This window comes from Balaenoptera musculus, chromosome 10 (genome assembly GCF_009873245.2).
Source record: "Balaenoptera musculus isolate JJ_BM4_2016_0621 chromosome 10, mBalMus1.pri.v3, whole genome shotgun sequence".
NCBI lineage: Eukaryota > Metazoa > Chordata > Mammalia > Artiodactyla > Balaenopteridae > Balaenoptera > Balaenoptera musculus.
Window position 1 is genome coordinate 30,567,980 of NC_045794.1, and position 20,068 is coordinate 30,588,047.

At 36.1% G+C, this 20,068-nt stretch overlaps 1 protein-coding gene and 1 pseudogene across 1 annotated transcript in view; one reads left to right on the forward strand and one right to left on the reverse strand.

Annotated features, from left to right (window-relative positions):
* C10H12orf40 (chromosome 10 C12orf40 homolog) overlaps positions 1 to 20,068 on the forward strand; it is a 73,303-nt gene that overhangs the window by 34,123 nt on the left and 19,112 nt on the right. The window contains 1 exon segment of the mRNA XM_036866019.1: positions 543 to 603. Coding sequence (XP_036721914.1) covers positions 543 to 603 — 61 coding nt within the window.
* On the reverse strand, positions 7,648 to 8,159 carry LOC118901949 (annotated as a pseudogene).

Sequence of the window (20,068 nt, forward strand, 5' to 3'; positions counted from 1 at the left end):
AATAAATTTATTTATTTATTTATTTATTTATTTATTTTTGGCTGCATTGGGTCTTCATTGCTGCACGTGGGCTTTCTCTAGTTGCGGTGAGCAGGGGCTTCTCTTCATTGCAGTGCGCAGGCTTCTCATTGTGGTGGCTTCTCTTGTTGCAGAGCATGGGCTCTAGGCATGAGGGCTTCAGTAGTTGTGGCTTGTGGCTCTAAAGTGCAAGCTTAGTAGTTGTGGCGCATGGGCTTAGTTGCTCCGTGGCATGTGGGATATTCCTGGACCAGGGATCGAACCCATGTCCCCTGCATTGGCAGGTGGATTCTTAACCACTGCGCCACCGGAGAAGCCCAAGGGGTGATTTTAAAATACAAAATGTCAAGTTTGACCTACACAAAATAAATAGGCTCCTTAAGATAGAGCTTATGAATCCTTATCTTTTAAAAAACTTCTCTTATAATTCTGATCTTTAACCAACTTTGGGAATCATAATTTAGAACAATAATTTTCAGAGGGAATAAAACACACGCTAATACTTTCTTATTTAAAACCCTTAGGGGTAATATCCCTTTGGAAGAATTGTGTTCTAAGCAATCATGGGACTTTGGAATTGGTGAGGTAAAGTACATCTTACATTATCTTTCCAATTAAGTAAGTTGTATTATCATGTCTTATTTTAGTATTTGAAATTTACTTTAAGGTTAGCTCTTTCTGAAAATTTTCTTTTTAGGGTAACTTTTTTTTAATATATTTTTTTACTCTGGGGAAATTATAGCTTAGATTGAGAAATAAAATTAACAACATTTCAGAAACTGTAATGTGCTTTATTTTAGTCAAACCAATATAGATGCATTTAAAGTTCTTTCTATAAGTCCTATAAAATTTATTCCAAGATGAAATTTCTTTAGGTTTAATTGTGTTACAGGTGAAAATAGTTATATATTTAAGAATACTAAAACATATATAAACATTGGTTACCTAAGTTGTAATCCCTGCTCATAATAAGGGTGTATGATTCAGTCATTCAAAAAACAATACACATTTTTTTCAAGAGCGCATGGGACATTCTCTAGGATAGGACACATACTAGGACACAAAACAATAAACAGTTAAGGAATAAGCACAAAGATGTAAAATATAACGTAAAAAACCCCACAAAATGTAAGAGAAGGGAGTAAAAAATGTAGATATTTTAAAATGTGTTTGAAATTAAATGACTATCAGTTTAAGACATGTACAGTAAGTCCCCTACATATGAACCTTCAAGTTGAGAACTTTCAAAGATGCGAATATGCATTCATGTGTCCAATCACATAAATTAGTTCATGTGTCTGGCATGCATTGTCACATGCATGCGTCTTCTAAAAGTGGTTGTGCTTTTGTGTACTTTACTCTACAGCACTGTATAGAGTATAGTAGTACAGTGTCTTTATTTCAAGCCCAGGATGTCTGGAAGCAAGCGTAAAAGCAGTGGTGATGTAGCTGGTACTGCTAAGAAGCACCAAGCAATAACAATAGAATTGGAAGCCCGAAGAAAGGATGAAGAGAGAAAAGAGGAAGAAGAAGTAACTGAAGAACTAAAGAGATTCACAATGCAGGGAATTTGGTAAGGGGACTTTCTTTATTTGAGGAGGCACTGTTAGTTTTTGAGGCACAGGACCCGAACTTAGTACATGAAAGTTGCAGCAGCCATTCAGAATGCAATCCAGTGCTACTGTGTCATCTATGATGAGAAAAAAAGAGCTACTACCCCCCAGACATCACTGGATCTTTTGTTCAAGAGGGTAGATAGAATTGAATCCAGCAAGGAACCAGAACTTTTGTCATCAACGTCAGGCATGTATAAAATTGCAGCTTGCCCTCCATCTCTCATTGCTGATGATCCTTCAGCTCTACCATCTCCCACCTCCTCTCCCTCCTCCAGTCAGTAATTCTTCTTGCCTGTTCACTCAATGCCAGCCCCTGTATGCCAGCTGTTGTACTGTACTACTGTACTTTTCAAGGTACTGTACTGCAAGATTAAAAATGTTTTCTTTACTTTTGTGTTTGTTGGCTTTTTATGTATTATTTCTGTGAAAAGTATTATAAACCTATTACAGTACAGTACTATATAGCTGATTGTGTTAGTTGGGTACCCAGGCTAACTTTGTTGGACTTACAAACAAATTGGACTTATGAACGCACTCTCAGAACAGAACTCATTCGTATGTAGGGGACTTACTGTAGATATAATTATGGGTCAACATATGTGATCCTCATGGAAACCACAAGTCAAAAGCCTATAATAGCTACACAAAAAGCAAATAGCAAGGAAACCAAGGAATTACTAAAGAAACTCATGAAACCACAATGGTAGAAACAAAAAGAAAAAATGAACAGAGAAGAACTACAGAAACAACTGGAAAACAAGTGATAAAGTGGCAATAAGTACATACCTATCAATAATTACTTTAAATGTCAGTGTTCGATCAAAAGACATAGGGTGGCTGATTGGGTAAAAACCAAGACCCTCAATATGCTGCTTACAGGAGACTCACTTTAGGGCAAAAGACACGTACAGAGTAAAAGTGAGAGGATGGAAAATGATATTTCATGCAAATGGAAACAAAAAGAAAGTGGGAGTAGCAATACTCATATCAGACAAAAGAGACTTCACAACAAAGGATATAACAAAAGACAAAGAAGGGTATTATATAATGATAAAGGGATCAAACAAGAAGAGAATATTATACTTGTTAACATATTTGCACCCAAAACAGGAGCACCTAAATATATAAATCAAATACTAACACTTAAAGGAAGAAAGGGACAATAATACAATAATAGTAGGGGACTTTAACACCTAACTGACATCAATGGACAGATTATCCATACAGAAAATCAATAAAGGAATAGTAGTCTTAAGGACACACTAGACCAGTTAAACTTAGTAGATATCTATAGGACAATACATCCAAAAACAACAGAATACACATTCCTTTCAATTGAACACAGAACATTCTCCAGGATAAATCACATACTAGACCACAAAACAAGCCTCAAAAAATTTAAGAGGGTAGAAATTGCATCAAGCATTTTTTTCAGAACACAACTGTATGAAACTAGAAGTCAACTACAGAAAGAAAAATAGGAAAAGAACAAACACGTGAAGACTAAATGACATGCTACTGAAAAGCAAATGGATCAACAATGAAATCAAAGAGGAAATCAGAAAGTACCTTGAGACAAATAAAAATGGAAACAAAACTTTTCAAAATACATGGGATGTTGCAAAGTCAGTTCTAAGAAGGAAGTTTATAGCGATATAGGACTTCCTCAGGAAACAAGAAAAATCTCAAACAGCCTACCACCTAAAAGAATTAGAAAAAGAAAAACAGATCAAAGTCAGCAGAAGGAAGGAAATAATAAAGATCAGAGAGAAAATAGAGATTTAAAAAATGGAAAAGATCAATTAAACTAAGAGCTGTTTTTCTGAAAAGATAAACAAAATTGATAAACATTTAGCTGGGTTCACCAAGAAGGAAAGAGAGAAGACTGAAATAAAATAAGAAATGAAACAGGAGAAATAAAAACTGAAACCACAGAGATACAAAGAAATTATAAGAGAATTCTCTGAGCAGTTATATGCCAACAAATTGGACAACCTCGAAGAAAGGACAAATTTCTAGAAACATACAGCCTGCCAAGACTGAGTCCAGAAGAAACAACTTTAACAGACCAATCACTAGGAGTGAAATAAAATCTGTAACTTGAAAAACTCCCTACAAAGAAAAGTCCAGGGAAAGATGGCTTCACAGGGGAATTTTACCAAACATATAAAGAAGAACTAATACCTATCCTTCTCAAACTATTCCAAAAAATGGAAGAGTAGGTAACACTCCCAAATTCATTCTACAAGGCCACCATTACACTGATACCAAAACCAGACAAAGACAGTACAGAAAAGAAAATTACAGGCCAAATATTTTAGATGAATATAGACGGCAAAATCCTCAACACAATATTAGCAAGCCAAATCCAACAATATATAAACAGGATCATACATCATAATCAAGTTGGATTCATTCCAGGGTCAAAAAGATGGTTCAACATTTGCAAATCAACCAATGTGGTATATCACATTAGCAAAAGGAAAGATAAAAATCACATGATCTTCTCAATATATGCAGAAAAAGCATTTGATAAAATTCAACATCCATTCATGGTAAAAACTCTCATCAAAGTGGGTATAGAGGGAAAATATTTCAACATAATAAAGCCTATTTGTGACAAACCTATGGCCAATGTCATAGTCAATGGTGAAAAACTGAAAGCCATCTCACTAAATTCAGGAACAAGATAGGGATGTTCACTCTTGCTGCTTTGATTTACCATAGTACTGGAAGCTCTAGCCACAGAAGTCAGACAAGAAAAAGAAATGAAAGTTATCCAAATTGGAAGGAAAGAGGTAAAATGGTCATTAGTTGCAGATGACATGATACTTTATATAGAGAACCCTAAAGTCTCACACAAAAACTACTGGAACTAATAAATGAATGCAGCAAGGTGGCAGGATACAAGAGAAAGTTTTTAAAAATCCCATTTAAAAATCACACCAAAAAGAATAAAATACCTCGGAATAAACTTAAGAAGGTGAGAGACCTATACTCTGAAAGCTATAAAACGTTGATGAAGGAAATTGAACATAATACAAAGAAATGTAAAGATATCACATTTGTGGCTTTGAAGAATTAATATTGTTAAAATGACCATACCACCCAAAGCAATCTACAGATTTCATGTAATCCCTATCAAACACTCATGACATTTCTCACAGGACTAGACCAAATAATCCTAAAATTTATATGGAACCACAGAAGACCCTGAGTTGCCAAAGCAGTCTTGAGAAGAAGAACAAAGCCAGAGGAATTACCCTCTCAGACTTCAGAGAATACAACAAAACTGAAGTATTCAAAATAGCATAGTACTGGCACAAAAACAGACACATAGATAAGTGGAACAGAATAGAGAGCCCAGAAAGAAACCCACAGAACTATGGTAAATTCATCTATGACAGAAGAGGCAAGAATATACAATGGAGAAAAGAGAGTCTCTTCAACAAGTGGTGCTGGCCCAACTAGACAGCTACACATAAAATAATGAGATTAGAATATTTCTTCACACCATATTCAAAAATAAACTCAAAATGTTTAAGACCTAAATGTAAGACATGAAACAATAAAACTCCTGGAAGAGAACATAGGCAGAACACCCTTTGACATAAATTTTAGCAATATTTTGGGAGGTCTGTCTTCTAAGGCAAAAGAAATAAAATCAACAATAAATAAATGGGACCTAATTAAATTTAAAAGCTTTTCCACAGCAAATAAAACCATTGGCAAAACGAAAAGCCAACCAGCAGAATGGGAGAAAATATTTAGATATGATGCAATCAACAAGGGATTAATATCAAAAAATATGTAAACAGCTCATACAACTCAATATCAAAAAAAACCAAATAACCAATCAAAAAATGATCAAAGGGCTTCCCTGGTGGTGCAGTGGTTGAGAATCTGCCTGCCAATGCAGGGGACACGGGTTCGAGCCCTGGTCTGGGAAGATCCCACATGCCACGGAGCGACTAAGCCCGTGAGCCACAATTGCTGAGCCTGCGCATCTGGAGCCTGTGCTCCATCCGCAACAAGAGAGGCCGCGATAGTTAGAGGCCCGCGCACCGCGATGAAGAGTGGCCCCCACTTGCCACAACTGGAGAAAGCCCTCGCACAGAAGCGAAGACCCAACACAGCCATAAATAAATAAATAAATAAATAAATAAAAATTTAAAAAAAAAAAAAAAAAAAAAAAAAATAAACAAAAACCTGAACAGACTTTTTTTCCAAAGAAGACATACAGATGGCCAACAGGCCCATGAAAAGATGCTCAACATCACTAATTATTAGAGAAATGCAAATCAAAACAGCAATGAGATATCACCTCACACCTGTCAGAATGGCTATCATCAAAAAGTCTACAAATAACAAATGTTGGAGAGGATGTGGAGAAAAGGGGACACTTGTACACTGTTGGTGAGAATGTAAATTGGTGCAGCCACTATGGAAAACAGTATGGAAGTTCCTTAAAAAACTAAAAATAGAGTTAACATATGATCCAGCAATCCCACTTTAGTATATATATCAGGAGAAAAAGAAAACACTAATTTGCAAAGTTACATGTGCCCCAATATTTACAGCAGCACTATTTGTACTAGCCAAGACATGGAAGCAACCCTAGTGTCCATCAACAAAGTAATGAATAAAGAAGATGTGGGATATATATATATAAACACACACACACACAGTGGAATATTACTTAGCCATTTGCAGCAATGTTGATGGCCTTATGGCCCTAGAGAATATTATGCTTACTGAAATAAGTCAGGCAGAGAAAGAAAAATAGTGTATGATATCATTTATGTGTAGAATCTAAAACATAATACATATGAATGCATATGCAAAACAGAAATTGACTCACAGATATAGAAAACAAACTTATGGTTACCAGTGGGGATAGGAAAGCAGGAAGGAACAAATTAGGGCTGTGGGGTTAAGAGATACAAACGACTAAGTATAAAATAGATAAGCAACAAGGATGTATTGTATAGCACAGGTAATTAGCACCATTATCTTGTAATAACTTATAACGGAGTATAATCTGCAAAAATACTGAATTACTATGCTGTACACCTAAACTAAATAATATTGTAAATCAACTATAGTTCCATTAAAAATTGCTTTCCAAGATTCTGTTAGATTTCAGTAATTAATACAGTAAATAAAATCAGAATAAACAAAACTGAATTATGTATTAATAATTTTCCTTTTGTTTGCTAATCAGTGAAAATAAATATTGTTTACCATCAAAAAAGAGAGAGAATGAGCTGCTAGAGAGATTTGGGAGTTCTCAAAGAATGGTGTCATAGGAAAGAAAAATGGGAGACATTTTCAAGGAAGGGAATGTGGTCAATAATATTAGATGCTATCCTGTTACTCCTTTAAATAACTCATATTTCCTAGATAAGAATAATATAGATATATCCTCTTAAAGAACGAATCATGAGCAGGTTAGAATCCTTAAAAAACAATCTCTACATCTATGGCAGCTTGAATGTGTCTAGAGCAAGTCAGAAAAGAAAATAAGCTCACTGGTGGAACCTGAAGGGTATGAGGTGCTATGAGTTCTTTAGGTAGAGCAGGCATCAGCTTTTAATTTGTGATGCCTAGACAGGGCTAAAGGCATAGTGGAACCCTGGCTAAAATCTTAAATTTTACAAGAGAGACCAAGGCAGGAGTCACAATAAGAGAGGAAGAAAGGGATTGGAGCAGTAGAGGAGCTGAGCTATACCTGCCTACTGGTTGGGAAACTTCGGGACAGGTAATTCCTACTGAGGCAGAATTAATGAAGAGATAGCAAACAAGCAAACCAAAACCAAAAATCAAACCAAACAAAAACTCCTCTTGCTTGGCAGATAGTAGGGTATGGGTAATTAGGGGTGTTCCAAGATCCTTTTGTTGGATGTGGAATGGAATAGGAAAGAAGAACATCTTGGAGGATATAATAATTTTTTTTTCCGGTTTTCCCAATGAGTTTTATTTGGGCAGACCTGGGGACAGGGAGGGCCTGCATCTAAACGAAGGTGTTGGGCCTCTTAGTGGTGAGGTGTCGCTTGTGCTGGCAACAGAGAACCTGGTAGGGCAGTGGGAACTTGATCTTGGAGTCGTGGAACTGCTTGACTGCTGGTCGACAGCACTTGCTGGCTGCGATCTCTTCTGCTTTTGTGATCTGGATCGAGTGGGCCCAGGCGCGGTGCCAGGCGCCCATGTCTCGGTAGCACTGGGTGACCACACTGGCTGTGGTCAGGTCCCGGTACTCTCAGTGCTGTGGAAGTCATAGCGCAGCCAGAAGCCAAAGTTCTTCACCCGCAGGGGAGATTTCTCCAGCACCTGTCTACAGTAGACAATTTTCCCTGAATACTCTCTCATCTTCTTCAGCTGAGACACAAAGTACCAGAAGCAGGACTTGGCAACATGATTAGGTGCAAAGATTTGCATGCAGTAGAGGGGAGACATGCCTCATTTGGGGGTCCGCAGGCAGCGCCCCACCACCTTGTACTCTGGAAGTGTGCCCGAGGCCTTCATGGTGCTCTATCCGTGCTCGCTGCCACCCTCGAAAAGGAAACTACTTTATTATTTTTATGGAGGTATAATTGACATATAACAGTTATTTAAAGTTTACAACATAGTGATTTGATATGTGTACCCACTGTGAAAAGATCGCCACAGTAAGTCTAGTTAACATGGATCACCACACAGTTACAAGTTCTTTTTCTTTGGATGAGAAATTTTAAGATATACTCTCTAGAAACTTTCAAATATAAAATACAGTATTATTAACTATAGTTGCCATCCTGTACATTACATCCCCAGGACTTATTTATTTTATAATTGGAAGTTTCTACATTTTTACCACCTCCCCTAATATTGCCCATACCCCACCCCCCAACTCTAGCAACCACTAATCTATTCTATTTATGAATTTTTTTTTCAGATTACATGTATAAGTGAGATCATATGGTATTTTTCTTTCTCTGCCTGACTTATTTCACTTAGCATGATGCCCTCAAGGTCCATCCATGTTGTTGCAGTTGGCAGGATTTCCTTACTTTTTATGGCTGAATAGTATTCCATTGTGTGTGTGTGTATGTGTGTGTATATATACACCACATCTTCTTTATTCATCCATTGATGGACACGTAGGTTGTTTCCATGTCTTGGCTATTGTAAGTAATGCTTCAGTGAACATGGTGGTGAGGATAATCTTTTTGAGTTAGTGTCTTCTTTTCCTTGGAAATATACCAGAAGTGGAATTGCTGGATCATATGGTAGTTCTATTTTTAATTTTTTCTTCCAGTTTTATTGAGATATAATTGACATACAGCATGTATGAGTTTAAGGTATACATCATAATGATTTGACTTACATACATCATGAAATGATTAGCACAATAAGTACAGTGAACATCAATCATCTCATATAGATACAAAATTAAAGAAATAGAAAAAAATTCCTTGTGATGAGAACTCAGGATTTACCCTATTTTTAATTTTTTTGAGGAAACCCCATTCAATTTTTCGATAGCAGCTGAACAATTTACATTCCCACCAACAGTGCACCCGGGTTCCCTTTTCTCCACATCCTTGCCAAGGCTTGTTTTTGCTTATGTTTTTGATGCTAGCTATTCTCACAGATGTGGTTTTGATTTGAATTTCCTTGATGATTCATTTTGTTAAGCATCTTTTTCTGTACCTGTTGGTTGCCTGTAGATCTTCTTTGGAAAAATGTCTGTTCAGGTTGTCTGCCCATTTTTTAGTGGGATTGTTGTTTTTTCACTTTGAGTCATATGAGTTATTTATATATTTTGGCTATTAACCCCTTATCAGGTATATGATTTACAAATATTTTCTTCCATTCAGTAGGTTAGATTTTCAATTTTTTGATGGCTTCCTCTTCTGTGAAAAGCTTTTCAGTTCGATGTAGTCCCACTTGTTTATATTTGCTTTAGTTGCCTTTGCTTTTGGTGTCAAATTCAAAAAATCATTGCCAAGATGTATGTCAAAGATTTTGCCACTTGTGTATTTTTCTGGTATTTTGGTTTCAGGTCTTATATTCAAGTCTTTAATCCATTTTGAGTTAATTTTTATGTATGATATAAGATAGGGGTCCATTTTTCATTCTTTTGTGTGTTCAGTTTTCCCAGCACCATTTATTGAAAAGACTGTCCTTTCTCCATTGTATATTCCTGGCTCCTTTGTCATAAATTAATTGACCAAATATGTATGGGTTTATTTCTGGGCTTTCTTTTCTGTTCCATTGGTCTCTGTGTCTGTTTTTATGTCAATGTCATACTGTTTTGATGACTATATCTTTAATATTGAGATTATGAAATATGATGCCTCCAGCTCTGTTCTTTTTTCTCAATATTGTCTTCGCCATTTGGGTTTTGTTGTGGTTCCATACCAATTTTATGATTGTTTTTCTATTTCTGTGAAAAATATCATTGGAATTTTCACAGGGATTGCACTGAATATGCAGATGACTCTGACTAGAATGGGCATTTTAACAATATTAATTATTCCAATCCATTATCATGGACTATCTTCCCATTTATTTGTGTCTTCAGTTTCCTTTATTAATGTCCTATAGTTTATAGTGTACAGGTATTTCACCTCTTTGGTTAAGCTTATTTCTAGGTATTTTATTCTTTTTGATACAATTGTAAATAAGTTTGTCTCCTTAATTTCTTATTCTGATAGTTCATTATTAGTGTATAGAAATGCAACTTCTTTTTGTATATGGTTATGTATCCTTTACCCAAATTTATTTATTGTACAGTGTTTTTGGCAGCAGTGGAATCTTTAGCATTTTCTATATATAATATTATGTTATAAGCAGATAAATATAATTTTAATTGTTCCTTTCAGTTTTGAATGCTTTTTATTTCTTTTTCTTTTCTTTTTCTTGTCCATTGGCTCTAACAAATATTACCAATATTATGTTGAATAAAGTGGTGAGAGTGGGCATCTTTCTCTTGTTCCTGATCTTGGAGAAAAAACTTTCAGCTTTTCATCATTGAATGTGATATTAGCTGTAAGCTTGTCATACATGGCCTTTATTATGTTGAGGTACACTGTCTTTATACCCTTTTGTTACAGATTTTTAGACATAGATGGATGTGAATTTTTGCAAATGCTTTTTCTGCATTCATATCAATGATTATATGATTTTTACCCTTCATTTTGTTAATATGGTATATCTCGTTGACTGATTTGTGTTATGTTGAACCATCCTTATCCTTGGAATAAATCCTACTTGATCATGCTGTATGATTCGTTTAATGTATTGTTGAATTCAGTTTGTTAATATTTTGTTGAGGATTTTTGAATCTATGTTCATCAGGGTTATTGGCCTGTAATTTTCTTTTCTTGTTGTGTTCTTGTCTGGTTTTTGTATCAAGGTAATGCTGGTTTTATAAAAGGAGTTTTGAAGTGTTTCTTCATCTTCTGTTTTTTGGAAGAGTTTGAGAAGGATTTATGTTAACTTTCTTTAAATATTTGGTAGAATTCATCGGTGAAGTCATTGGTCCTAGACTTGTTTGTTGGGAAGTATTTGATTACTGATTTGATCTTCTTACTAACTATCAGTCTGTTCATATTTTCTATTTCTTCATGGATTAGTCTTGTAGGTTGTAGTTTCTAGGAATTTTCCATAAATTCTAGGTTGTCCACTTTGTTGGTGTTCAGAGTACTGTCTTATGATCACTTGTATTTCTGTGGTGTCAGTTATAGTGTCTCCTCTTTCATTTATGATTTTATTATTTGAGTCCTCTCTTTTTTTGTTGCTGTTGGGTCTAAATAAGTTTGTTAATTTTGTTATATCTTTTCCAGAAAGCAGTTCTTAGTTTTATTAATCTTTTGTATTATCTTTTTATTTTCTATTTTATTTATTTCTGCTCTGAAATTTGTTATTTTATTTCATCTACTATCTGTAGGCTCAGTTCGTTCTCTTTCTATTTGAGGTGTAAAGTTACTTTGTTTATTTGAGATCTTTTGTTTATTGATGTAGGCATTTATCACCATGAATTTCCCTTTTAAAACTGTTTTTGCTACATCCCTTAAGTCTTGTTATGTTGTTATTTCCATTTTCATTTGTCTCAACATATTTTTTCTCTTTTGATTTCTTCTTTAACCAGTGATTGTTCAGGAGCATTTTGTTTAATCTCCACATATTTGAATTTTCCAGTTTTCCTCTTGCAATTGATTTCTAGTTTAATACCATTGTAGTTGGAAAACATGCTTGATATTATTTCAGTCTTTAAAAAGAATTTGAGACTTGTTTGTTTTTTGATATTGAGCTCCATGAGCTGTTTGTGTATTTTGGAGATTAATCATTTGTCTGTTGTTTCATTTGCAAATATTTAGTCCCATTCTGAGGGTTGTCATTTCATCTTGTTTATGGTTTCCTTTGCTGTGGAAAAGCTTTTAAGTTTAATTAGGTCCCATTTGTTTATTTTTATTTTTATTTTCATTGCCCTAGGAGGTGGGTCAAAAAAGATCTTTCTGTGATTTATGTCAAAGAGCGTTTTTCCTATGTTTTCCTCTAAGAGTTTTATAGGGTCCAGTCTTACATTTAAGTCTTTAATCTGTTTTGAGTTTATTTTTGTGTATGGTGTTAGGGAGCATTCTAATTTCATTCTTTTACATGTAGCTGTCCAGTTTTCCCAACACAACTAACTGAAGAGGCTGTCTTTTCTCCATTGTATGTTCTTGCCTCCTTTGTCATAAATTAGGTGACTATATGTACATGGGTTTATCTCTGGTCTTTCTATCCTTTGCCATTGATCTATATTTCTGTTTTTGTGCCAGTACCATATTGTCTTGATTACTGTAGCTTTGTAGTATAGTTTGAAGTCAGGGAGCCAAATACCTTCAGCTTCGTTTTTCTTTCTCAAGATTGCTTTGGATATTCAGGGTCTTTTGTGTTTCCACATGAATTGTAAAATTTTTTGTTCTAATTCTGTGAAGAATGCCATTGGTAATTTGATAGAGATTGCATTGAATCTGTAGGTTGCTTTGGGTAGTATAGTCATTTTCACAATATTGAGTCTTGCAATCCAAGAACATGGTATATTTCTCCATCTGTTTATGTCATCTTTGATTTCTTTCATCAGTGTTTTGTAGTTTTCTGAGTACAAGTCTTTCACCTCCTTATGTAGGGTTTTATGTTTTTCTTTTTTTAATAAATTTATTGATTGATTGATTGATTTTTGGAAGCACTGGGTCTTCGTTGCTGTGCATGGGCTTTCTCTAGTTGTGGAGAGTGGGGGCTACTCTTCGTTGAGGTGCGCAGGCTTCTCATTATGGTGGCTTCTCTTGTTGTGGAGCATGGGCTATAGGTGCACAGGCTTCAATAGTTGTGGCACATGGGCTCAGTAGTTGTGGCTCACAGGCTTTGTTGCTCTGCAGCATGTGGGATCTGCCTGGAGCAGGGCTCGAACCCGTGTCCCCTGCATTGGCAGGTGGATTCTTAACCACTGTACCACCAGGGAAGTCTCCCTTAGGTAGGTTTATTCCTAGGTATTTTATTCTTTTTGTTGCAATGTTAAGTGGGATAGTTTCCTTAATTTCTCTTTCTGATTTTTCATTGTTAGTGTATAGGAATGCAAGAGATTTCTGTGCATTTATTTTGTATCCTGCAACCTTACCAAATTCATTGATTAGTTCTAGTAGTTTTCTGGTGGCATCTTTAGGATTTTCTATGTATAGTATCTTATCATCTGCAAACAGTGAAAGTTTTACTTCTTCTTTTCCAATTTGTATTCCTTTAATTTCTTTTTCTTCTCTGATTGCCGTGGCTAGGTCTTCCAAAACTAGTTTGAATAAGAATGGTGAGACTGGACATCCTTGTCTTGTTCCTGATCTTAGTGGAAACACTTTCAGTTGTTTACCATTGAGTATGATGTTTGCTGTGGGTTTGTCATGTATGGCTTGTATTATGTTGAGGTAGGTTCTGTCTATGCCCACTTTCTGGAGAGTTTTTATCATAACTTGGTGTTGAGTTTTGTCAAAAGCTTTTTCTGCATCTATTGAGATGATCATATGTTTTTTTTTAATTTGTTAATATGGTGTATCACACTTGTTGATTTGCATATATTGAAGAATCCTTGCATCCCTGGGATAAATCCCACTTGATCATGGTGTATGATCCTTTTAATATGTTGTTGGATTCTGTTTGCTAGTATTTTGTTCAGGATTTTTGCATCTATGTTCATCAGTGATATTGGTCTGTAATTTTTTTTGTTTGGTATCTTTTTCTGATTTTGGTATCAGGGTGATGGTAGCTTCGTAGAATGAATTTGGGGGTGTTCCTCCCTCTGCAATATTTTGGAAGAGTTTGAGAAGGATAGTTGTTAGGTTTTTTCTAAATGTTTGATAGAATTTGCCTGTGAAGCCATCTGGTCCTGGACTTCTGTTTGTTGGAAGATTTTTAATTACAGTTTCAATTTCATTACTTGTGATAGGTCTGTTTATACTTTCTAATTCTTCCATGTTCAGTCTTGGAAAATTGTAGCTTTCCAAGAATTTGTCCATTTTTTTGTGACTGTCCATTTTCTTGGCATATAGTTGTTTGTAGTAGTCTCTTATAATCCTTTGTAGTTTTCTGGTGCCAGTTGTGATTTCTCCTTTTTTCATTTCTCATTTTATTGATTTGCGACCTCTCCCTTTTTCTCCTGGTGAGTCTGGCCAAGGGTTCAATTGTGTTTATCTTCTCAAAGAACCAGCTTTAGTTTTATTGATCTTTGCTGATGTTTTCTTCGTTTCTATTTCATTTATTTCTGCTCTGATCTTTATGATTTCTTTCCTTCTACTGTCCTGGGTTTTCTTTGTTCTTCTTTCTCTAGTTGCTTTAGGTGTAGGGTAGATTGTTTATTTGAGATTTTTCTTGTTTCTTGAGGTGAAATTGAATTGCTATAAACTTCCCTCTCAGAACTGCTTTTGCTGCATTTCAGAGGTTTTAGGGGACATGTTTTCATTTTCATTTGTTTCTGTGTATTTTTTAATTTCTTCTTTGATTTTTCAGTGATATCTTGGTGATTTCATACTGCACTGTTTAGCCTCCATGTATTTGTGTTTTTTGTAGTCTTTTTCCTGTAATTGATTTCCAGTCTCATAGCATTGTGGTCAGAAAAGATGCTTGATACAATTTCAATTTTCTTAAATTTTCTGAGGCTTGATTTGTGACCCAAGATATGATCTATTCTGGAGAATGTTCCATTTGCACTTGAGAAGAAAGTGTATTCTGCCACTTTTGGGTGGAATGTCTATAAATAATAATTAAACCTATCTAGTTTATTGTGTCATTTAAACCTTGTGTTTCCATATTTATTTTCTCTTTGGATGATCTGTCCATTGGTGTAAGTGGGGTGTTAAAGTCCCCTACTATTATTGTATTACTGTCGATTTCCCCTTTCATGGTTGTTAGCATTTGCCTTATGTATTGTGGTGCTCCTTTGTTGGGTACATAAACATTTATAATTGTTATATCTTTTTCTTGGATTGATCTCTTGATCATTAGGTAATGTCCTTCCTTATCTCTTGTAACAGTCTTTATTTTAAAGACTATGTTATCTGATATGAGTATTGCTACTCCAGCTTTCTTTTTATTTCCCTTTGCATGGAATATCTATTTCCATCCCTTCATTTTCAGTTAGTATGTGTCCCTCGTTCTGAAGTGGGTCTCTTGAAGACAGTATATATATGGGTCTTGTTTTTGTATCCATTCAGCCAGTCTGTATCTTTTGGTTGGGACATTTAATCCATTTACATTCAAGGTTATTATCGATATGTATGTTCCTATTACCATTTTCTTAATTGTTTTGGGTTTGTTTTTGTGGGTCTTTTTCTTCTCTTGTGTTTCCCATCTAGAAAAGTTTCTTTAGCATTTGTTGTAAAGCTGGTTTGGTGGTGCTGAATTCTATTAGCTTTTTCTTGTCTGAAAAGCTTTTGACTTCTCCATTGAATCTGAATGAGATCCTTGCTGGGTGGAGTAATCTTGGTTGTAGGTTTTTCTCTTTCATCACTTTAAGTATATCCTGACACTCCCTCTGGCCTGCAGAGTTTCTGCTGAAAAATCAGCTGATAACCTTATGGGGACTCCTTTGTATGTTATTTTTTGTTTTTCCCTTGCTGCTTTTAATATTTTTTTATTTGAATTTAATTTTTGTTAGATTGATTAATATGTGTCTTGGTGTGTTTGTCCTAGGGTGTATCCTTTATGGGACTCTGTGCTTCCTGGACTTGGGTGACTATTTCCTTTCCCATATTAGGGAAGTTTTCCACCATAATCTCTTCAAATATTTTCTCAGTCCCTTTGTTTTTCTCTTCTTCTTCTGGGACCCCTATAATTCAAATGTTGGTGCGTTTAGTGTTGCCCCAGAGGTCTCTGAGATTATCTTCAATTCTTTTCATTCTTTTTTCATTATTCTGCTCCTTGGCAGTTATTTCCACCATTTTGTCTTCCAGCTCACTTATTTGTTCTTCTGCCTTGGTTATTCATTCCTTCCATTGTATTTTTCATTTCAGTTATTGTGTTGCTCATCTCTGTTTGTTTGTTCTTTAGTTCTTCTAGATCTTTGTTAAACATTTCTTGTGTTTTCTCAATCCGTGCCTCCATTCTATTTCTGAGATTCTGGATCATCTTTACTATCATTACTTTGAACTCTTTTTCAGGTAGATTCCCTATTTTCTCTTCATTTATTGGTCCTGTAAGTTTTTACCTTGCTCCTTCATCTGTGACATATTTTTTTGCCATCTCATTTTTTTTTTCTTTATGGGTGGAATTGTGTTCCTGTCTTAGTGGTTGTTTGGCCTGAGGCTTCCAACAGTGGAGTTTGTAGGCTGTTGAGTAGAGCTGCGTCTTGGTGCAGAGATGAGGACCTCTGGGAGATCTCACTCCAATGAATATTCCCTGGGGTCTGTGGTTCTCTGTTAGTCCAGTGGTTTGGACTCAGAGCTCCCATCACAGGAGCTTCAGCCCAACCCCTGGCTCGTGAACCAAGATCCTTTTAGAGAAATGGTATGCATCCAAATTTTAAGCCTCTCTGTCCAGAAGTTCCTTAACTTCAGACAAGTTCTTTAATCTGGAGAGCCACTTGCCTGCGCTTCCCAGACCCCCTCTCTGTGACCGCCAAACTTCTTTTTCCTCCAGACCCTTTAAACTGCCTCTAGGTATTTTTCTGATTTCCTCTTTCTATTGGTTGTTTAGTAGGATATTGTTTAGCCTCTATGTGTTTGTGTTTTTTTACAGTTTTTTTCTTCTGGTGATTTCTAATCTCATAGTGCTGTGGTCCAGAAAAGATGCTTGATATGATTTCAATTTTTTAAATTTCCTGAGGCTCACTTTGTGGCCCAGTGATCAATCCTGGAGAATGTTTCATGTGCACTTGAGAGGAATGTGTATTCTTCTGCTTTTGGATGGGATGCTCTGTAAATATCAGTTAAGTCCACCTGGTCTAATGTGTCATTTAAGACCTGTGTTTCCTTATTGATTTTCTGTCTGAATGATCTGTCCACTGATGAAATTGGGGTGTTAAAGTCCCCCACTAATATTGTGTTCCTGTCGATTTCTTTATGGCTGTTAATATTTGTCTTATATATTGAGGTACTCTTATTTGGGTGCATATATATTTACAATTGTTGTATCTTCTTCTTGGATTGTTCCCTTGATCATTATGTAATGTCTTTCTTTGTCTCTTGTAAAGTCTTTATTTTAAAGTGTATTTTGTCTGATATGAGTATTGTGACTCCAGCTTTCTTTTGATTTTCATTTGCATGGAACACTTTTTCCATCCCCTAATTTTCAGTCTGTATGTGTCCCTAGATCTGAAGTGGGTCTCTTGTAGACAGAAGATATATGGGTCTTGTTTTCGTATCCATTCAGCCAGTCTCTGTCTTTTGGATGGAGCAATTAATCTGTTTACATTTAAAGTAATTATTGATATATATGTATTTATTGCCATTTTGTTAATTGTTTTGTGTTTGTTTTTGTTAGTCTTTTTTCTTCCCTTCCTCTTTTGTTCTCTTCTCTTGTGATTTGATGGCTAACTTTAGTGTTGTGTTTGGGATGCTTTTTCTGCTTATGTGTGTATCTACTGTAGATTTTCAGTTTGCAGTTACCATGAGGTTTTGATATAGCAGTCTATATATAAGTAAGATTGTTTTAAGTTGCTCGTCTTTTCATTTCAAATGTCTTTTCCAATATCCTGCATTTGTGCTCTCCTCTTCTCACAATTGCTGGTTTTGATACCATATTTTGTACGGATGATTTCCTACATTTACTGTTTTTTTGCCTTTACCAATGAGCTTTTCCATTAGTAATTTTCCCGTTTTTAGTTGTGGCTTATTCTTTTCTGCTTAGAAAAGTTCCTTTAGCATTTGTTGCAAAGCTCATCTGGTGGTGCTGAATTCTCTTAGCTTTTTCTTCTCTGTAAAGCTTTTGATTTCTCCATTGAATCTGAATTAAAGCCTTGCTCAGTAGAATATTCTTGGTTGTAGGTTTTTCCCTTTCATCACTTTAATATATTGTGCCACTCCCTTCTCGCCTGCAGAGTTTCTGCTGAGAAATCAGCTGTTAACCTTATGGGAGTTCCCTTGTATGTTATTTGTTGCTTTTCCCTTGTTGCTTTTAGTATTTTTTCTTTATCTTTAATTTTTGTCAATTTGATTACTGTGTCTCGGCGTATTTCTCCTTGGGTTTATCCTGCCTGGGACTCTCTGTGATTCCTGGACTTGGGTGGCTATTTCCTTTCCCATGTTAAGGAAGTTTTCAACTATAATCTCTTCAAATATTTTCTTGGGTCCTTTCTCTCTCTCTTCTCCTTCTAGGACCCCTATAATACAAATGTTGTTGCATTTAATGTTGTCCCAGAGATCTCTTTGGCAGTCTTCATTTCTTCTCATTCTTTTTTCTTTTTCTGTTCTGCAGCAGTGATTTCCACCATTCTGTCTTCCAAGTCACTTATTCGTTCTTCTGCCTCAGTTATTCTGCTATTGATTCCTTCTAGTCTATTTTTCACTTCAATTATTGTATTGTTCATCTCTGTTTGTTTGTTCTTAATTCTTCTAAGTCTTGTTAAACATTTCTTGAACCTTCTCAATCCTTGCCTCCATTCTTTTTCCAGCATCTTGTATCATCTTCACTATCAGTATTCTGAATTCTTTTTCCAGCAGATTGCCTATCTCCACTTCTCTTAGTTGTTTTTCTGGGGTTTTATCTTGTTCCTTCATCTGGGAGGTATTCCTCTGCCTTCTCATTTTGTCTAACTTTCTGTGATGGTGGTTTCTGTTCCACATGCTGCAGGATTGTAGTTCTTGCTTCTTTCTGTCCTCTGGTGGTTGAGGGTGTGTAAGAGGTTGTGCAGGTTTCCTGATAAAGGGACTCCACTGGTGAGTGGAGCTTGGTCTTGTCCCTCTGGTGGGCAGGGCCATGCTGAAGAAAACTTTAAGCAGCCTGTCTGCTGATGGGTGGGGCTGTGTTCCTGCCCTGTTTGTTGTTTGGCCTGGGGCACCCAACACTTTTGGATGAGGCTAATGGCAGCCTCTGGGAGGGCTTACACTAAATGAATACTCCCCAGAACTGCCACTGCCAGTGGTCTTTGTCCCACAGTGAGCCACAGCCCCCCCCCGCCTCTGCAGGATACCCTCCAATATTAGCAGGTAGGTCTGGCCCTGTCTTTTATGAGGTCACTGCTTTTTTTTTCCCCTGGGTTCTGGTCCACACAGAACCTTCTGTGCCCCTTCAAGAGTGGAGTCTCTGTTTCCTCCTCCAGTCCCATGGATTTCTGTGATCAACCCCACAGGCTTTCAAAGCCAGATTCTCTGGGGGCTCCTCCTCCCATTGCTGGACCCCATGCTGGGAAGACTGACATGGGGCTCAGGACTTTCACTCCTGTGAGAGGGCCTCTGTGGCACAATTGCTCTCCAGTCATGGGTCACCACCTGGCTGGTATGATATTGATCTTATCGTGATTGTGCCCCTCCTAACGTCTCATTGTGGCTTCTGTCTTCTTGTCTTAGGCTTTAGGGTATCTTTTTGGTAGGTTCTAGCATTTTATGTCCATGGTTGTTCAGCAATTATTTGTGATTTTGGTGTTTCCGTAGGAAGGGATGAGTCCACATTCTTCTACTTCACCATCTTGAGCTCAAGATAAAAGCTCTACATTTTTATTTCCCTCCCCCATTTTGTTTTCGATGTCACGTCTTACTTCTTCTTATCTTGTGTATCTATTAACAAGTTACTGTAGTTGTTATTTTTACTACTTTTGTCTTTTAACTTTCATACTAGTATTATAAGTGATTAACAACCCTTACAACATTAGATTATTCTAAAGTTTACATATTTACCTTTACCAGTGAGATTTATACTTTCACATATTTTCCTGTTACTAACTACTGTTATTCTGTTTGTCTTAAAGAAGTTCTTTTAACATTTCT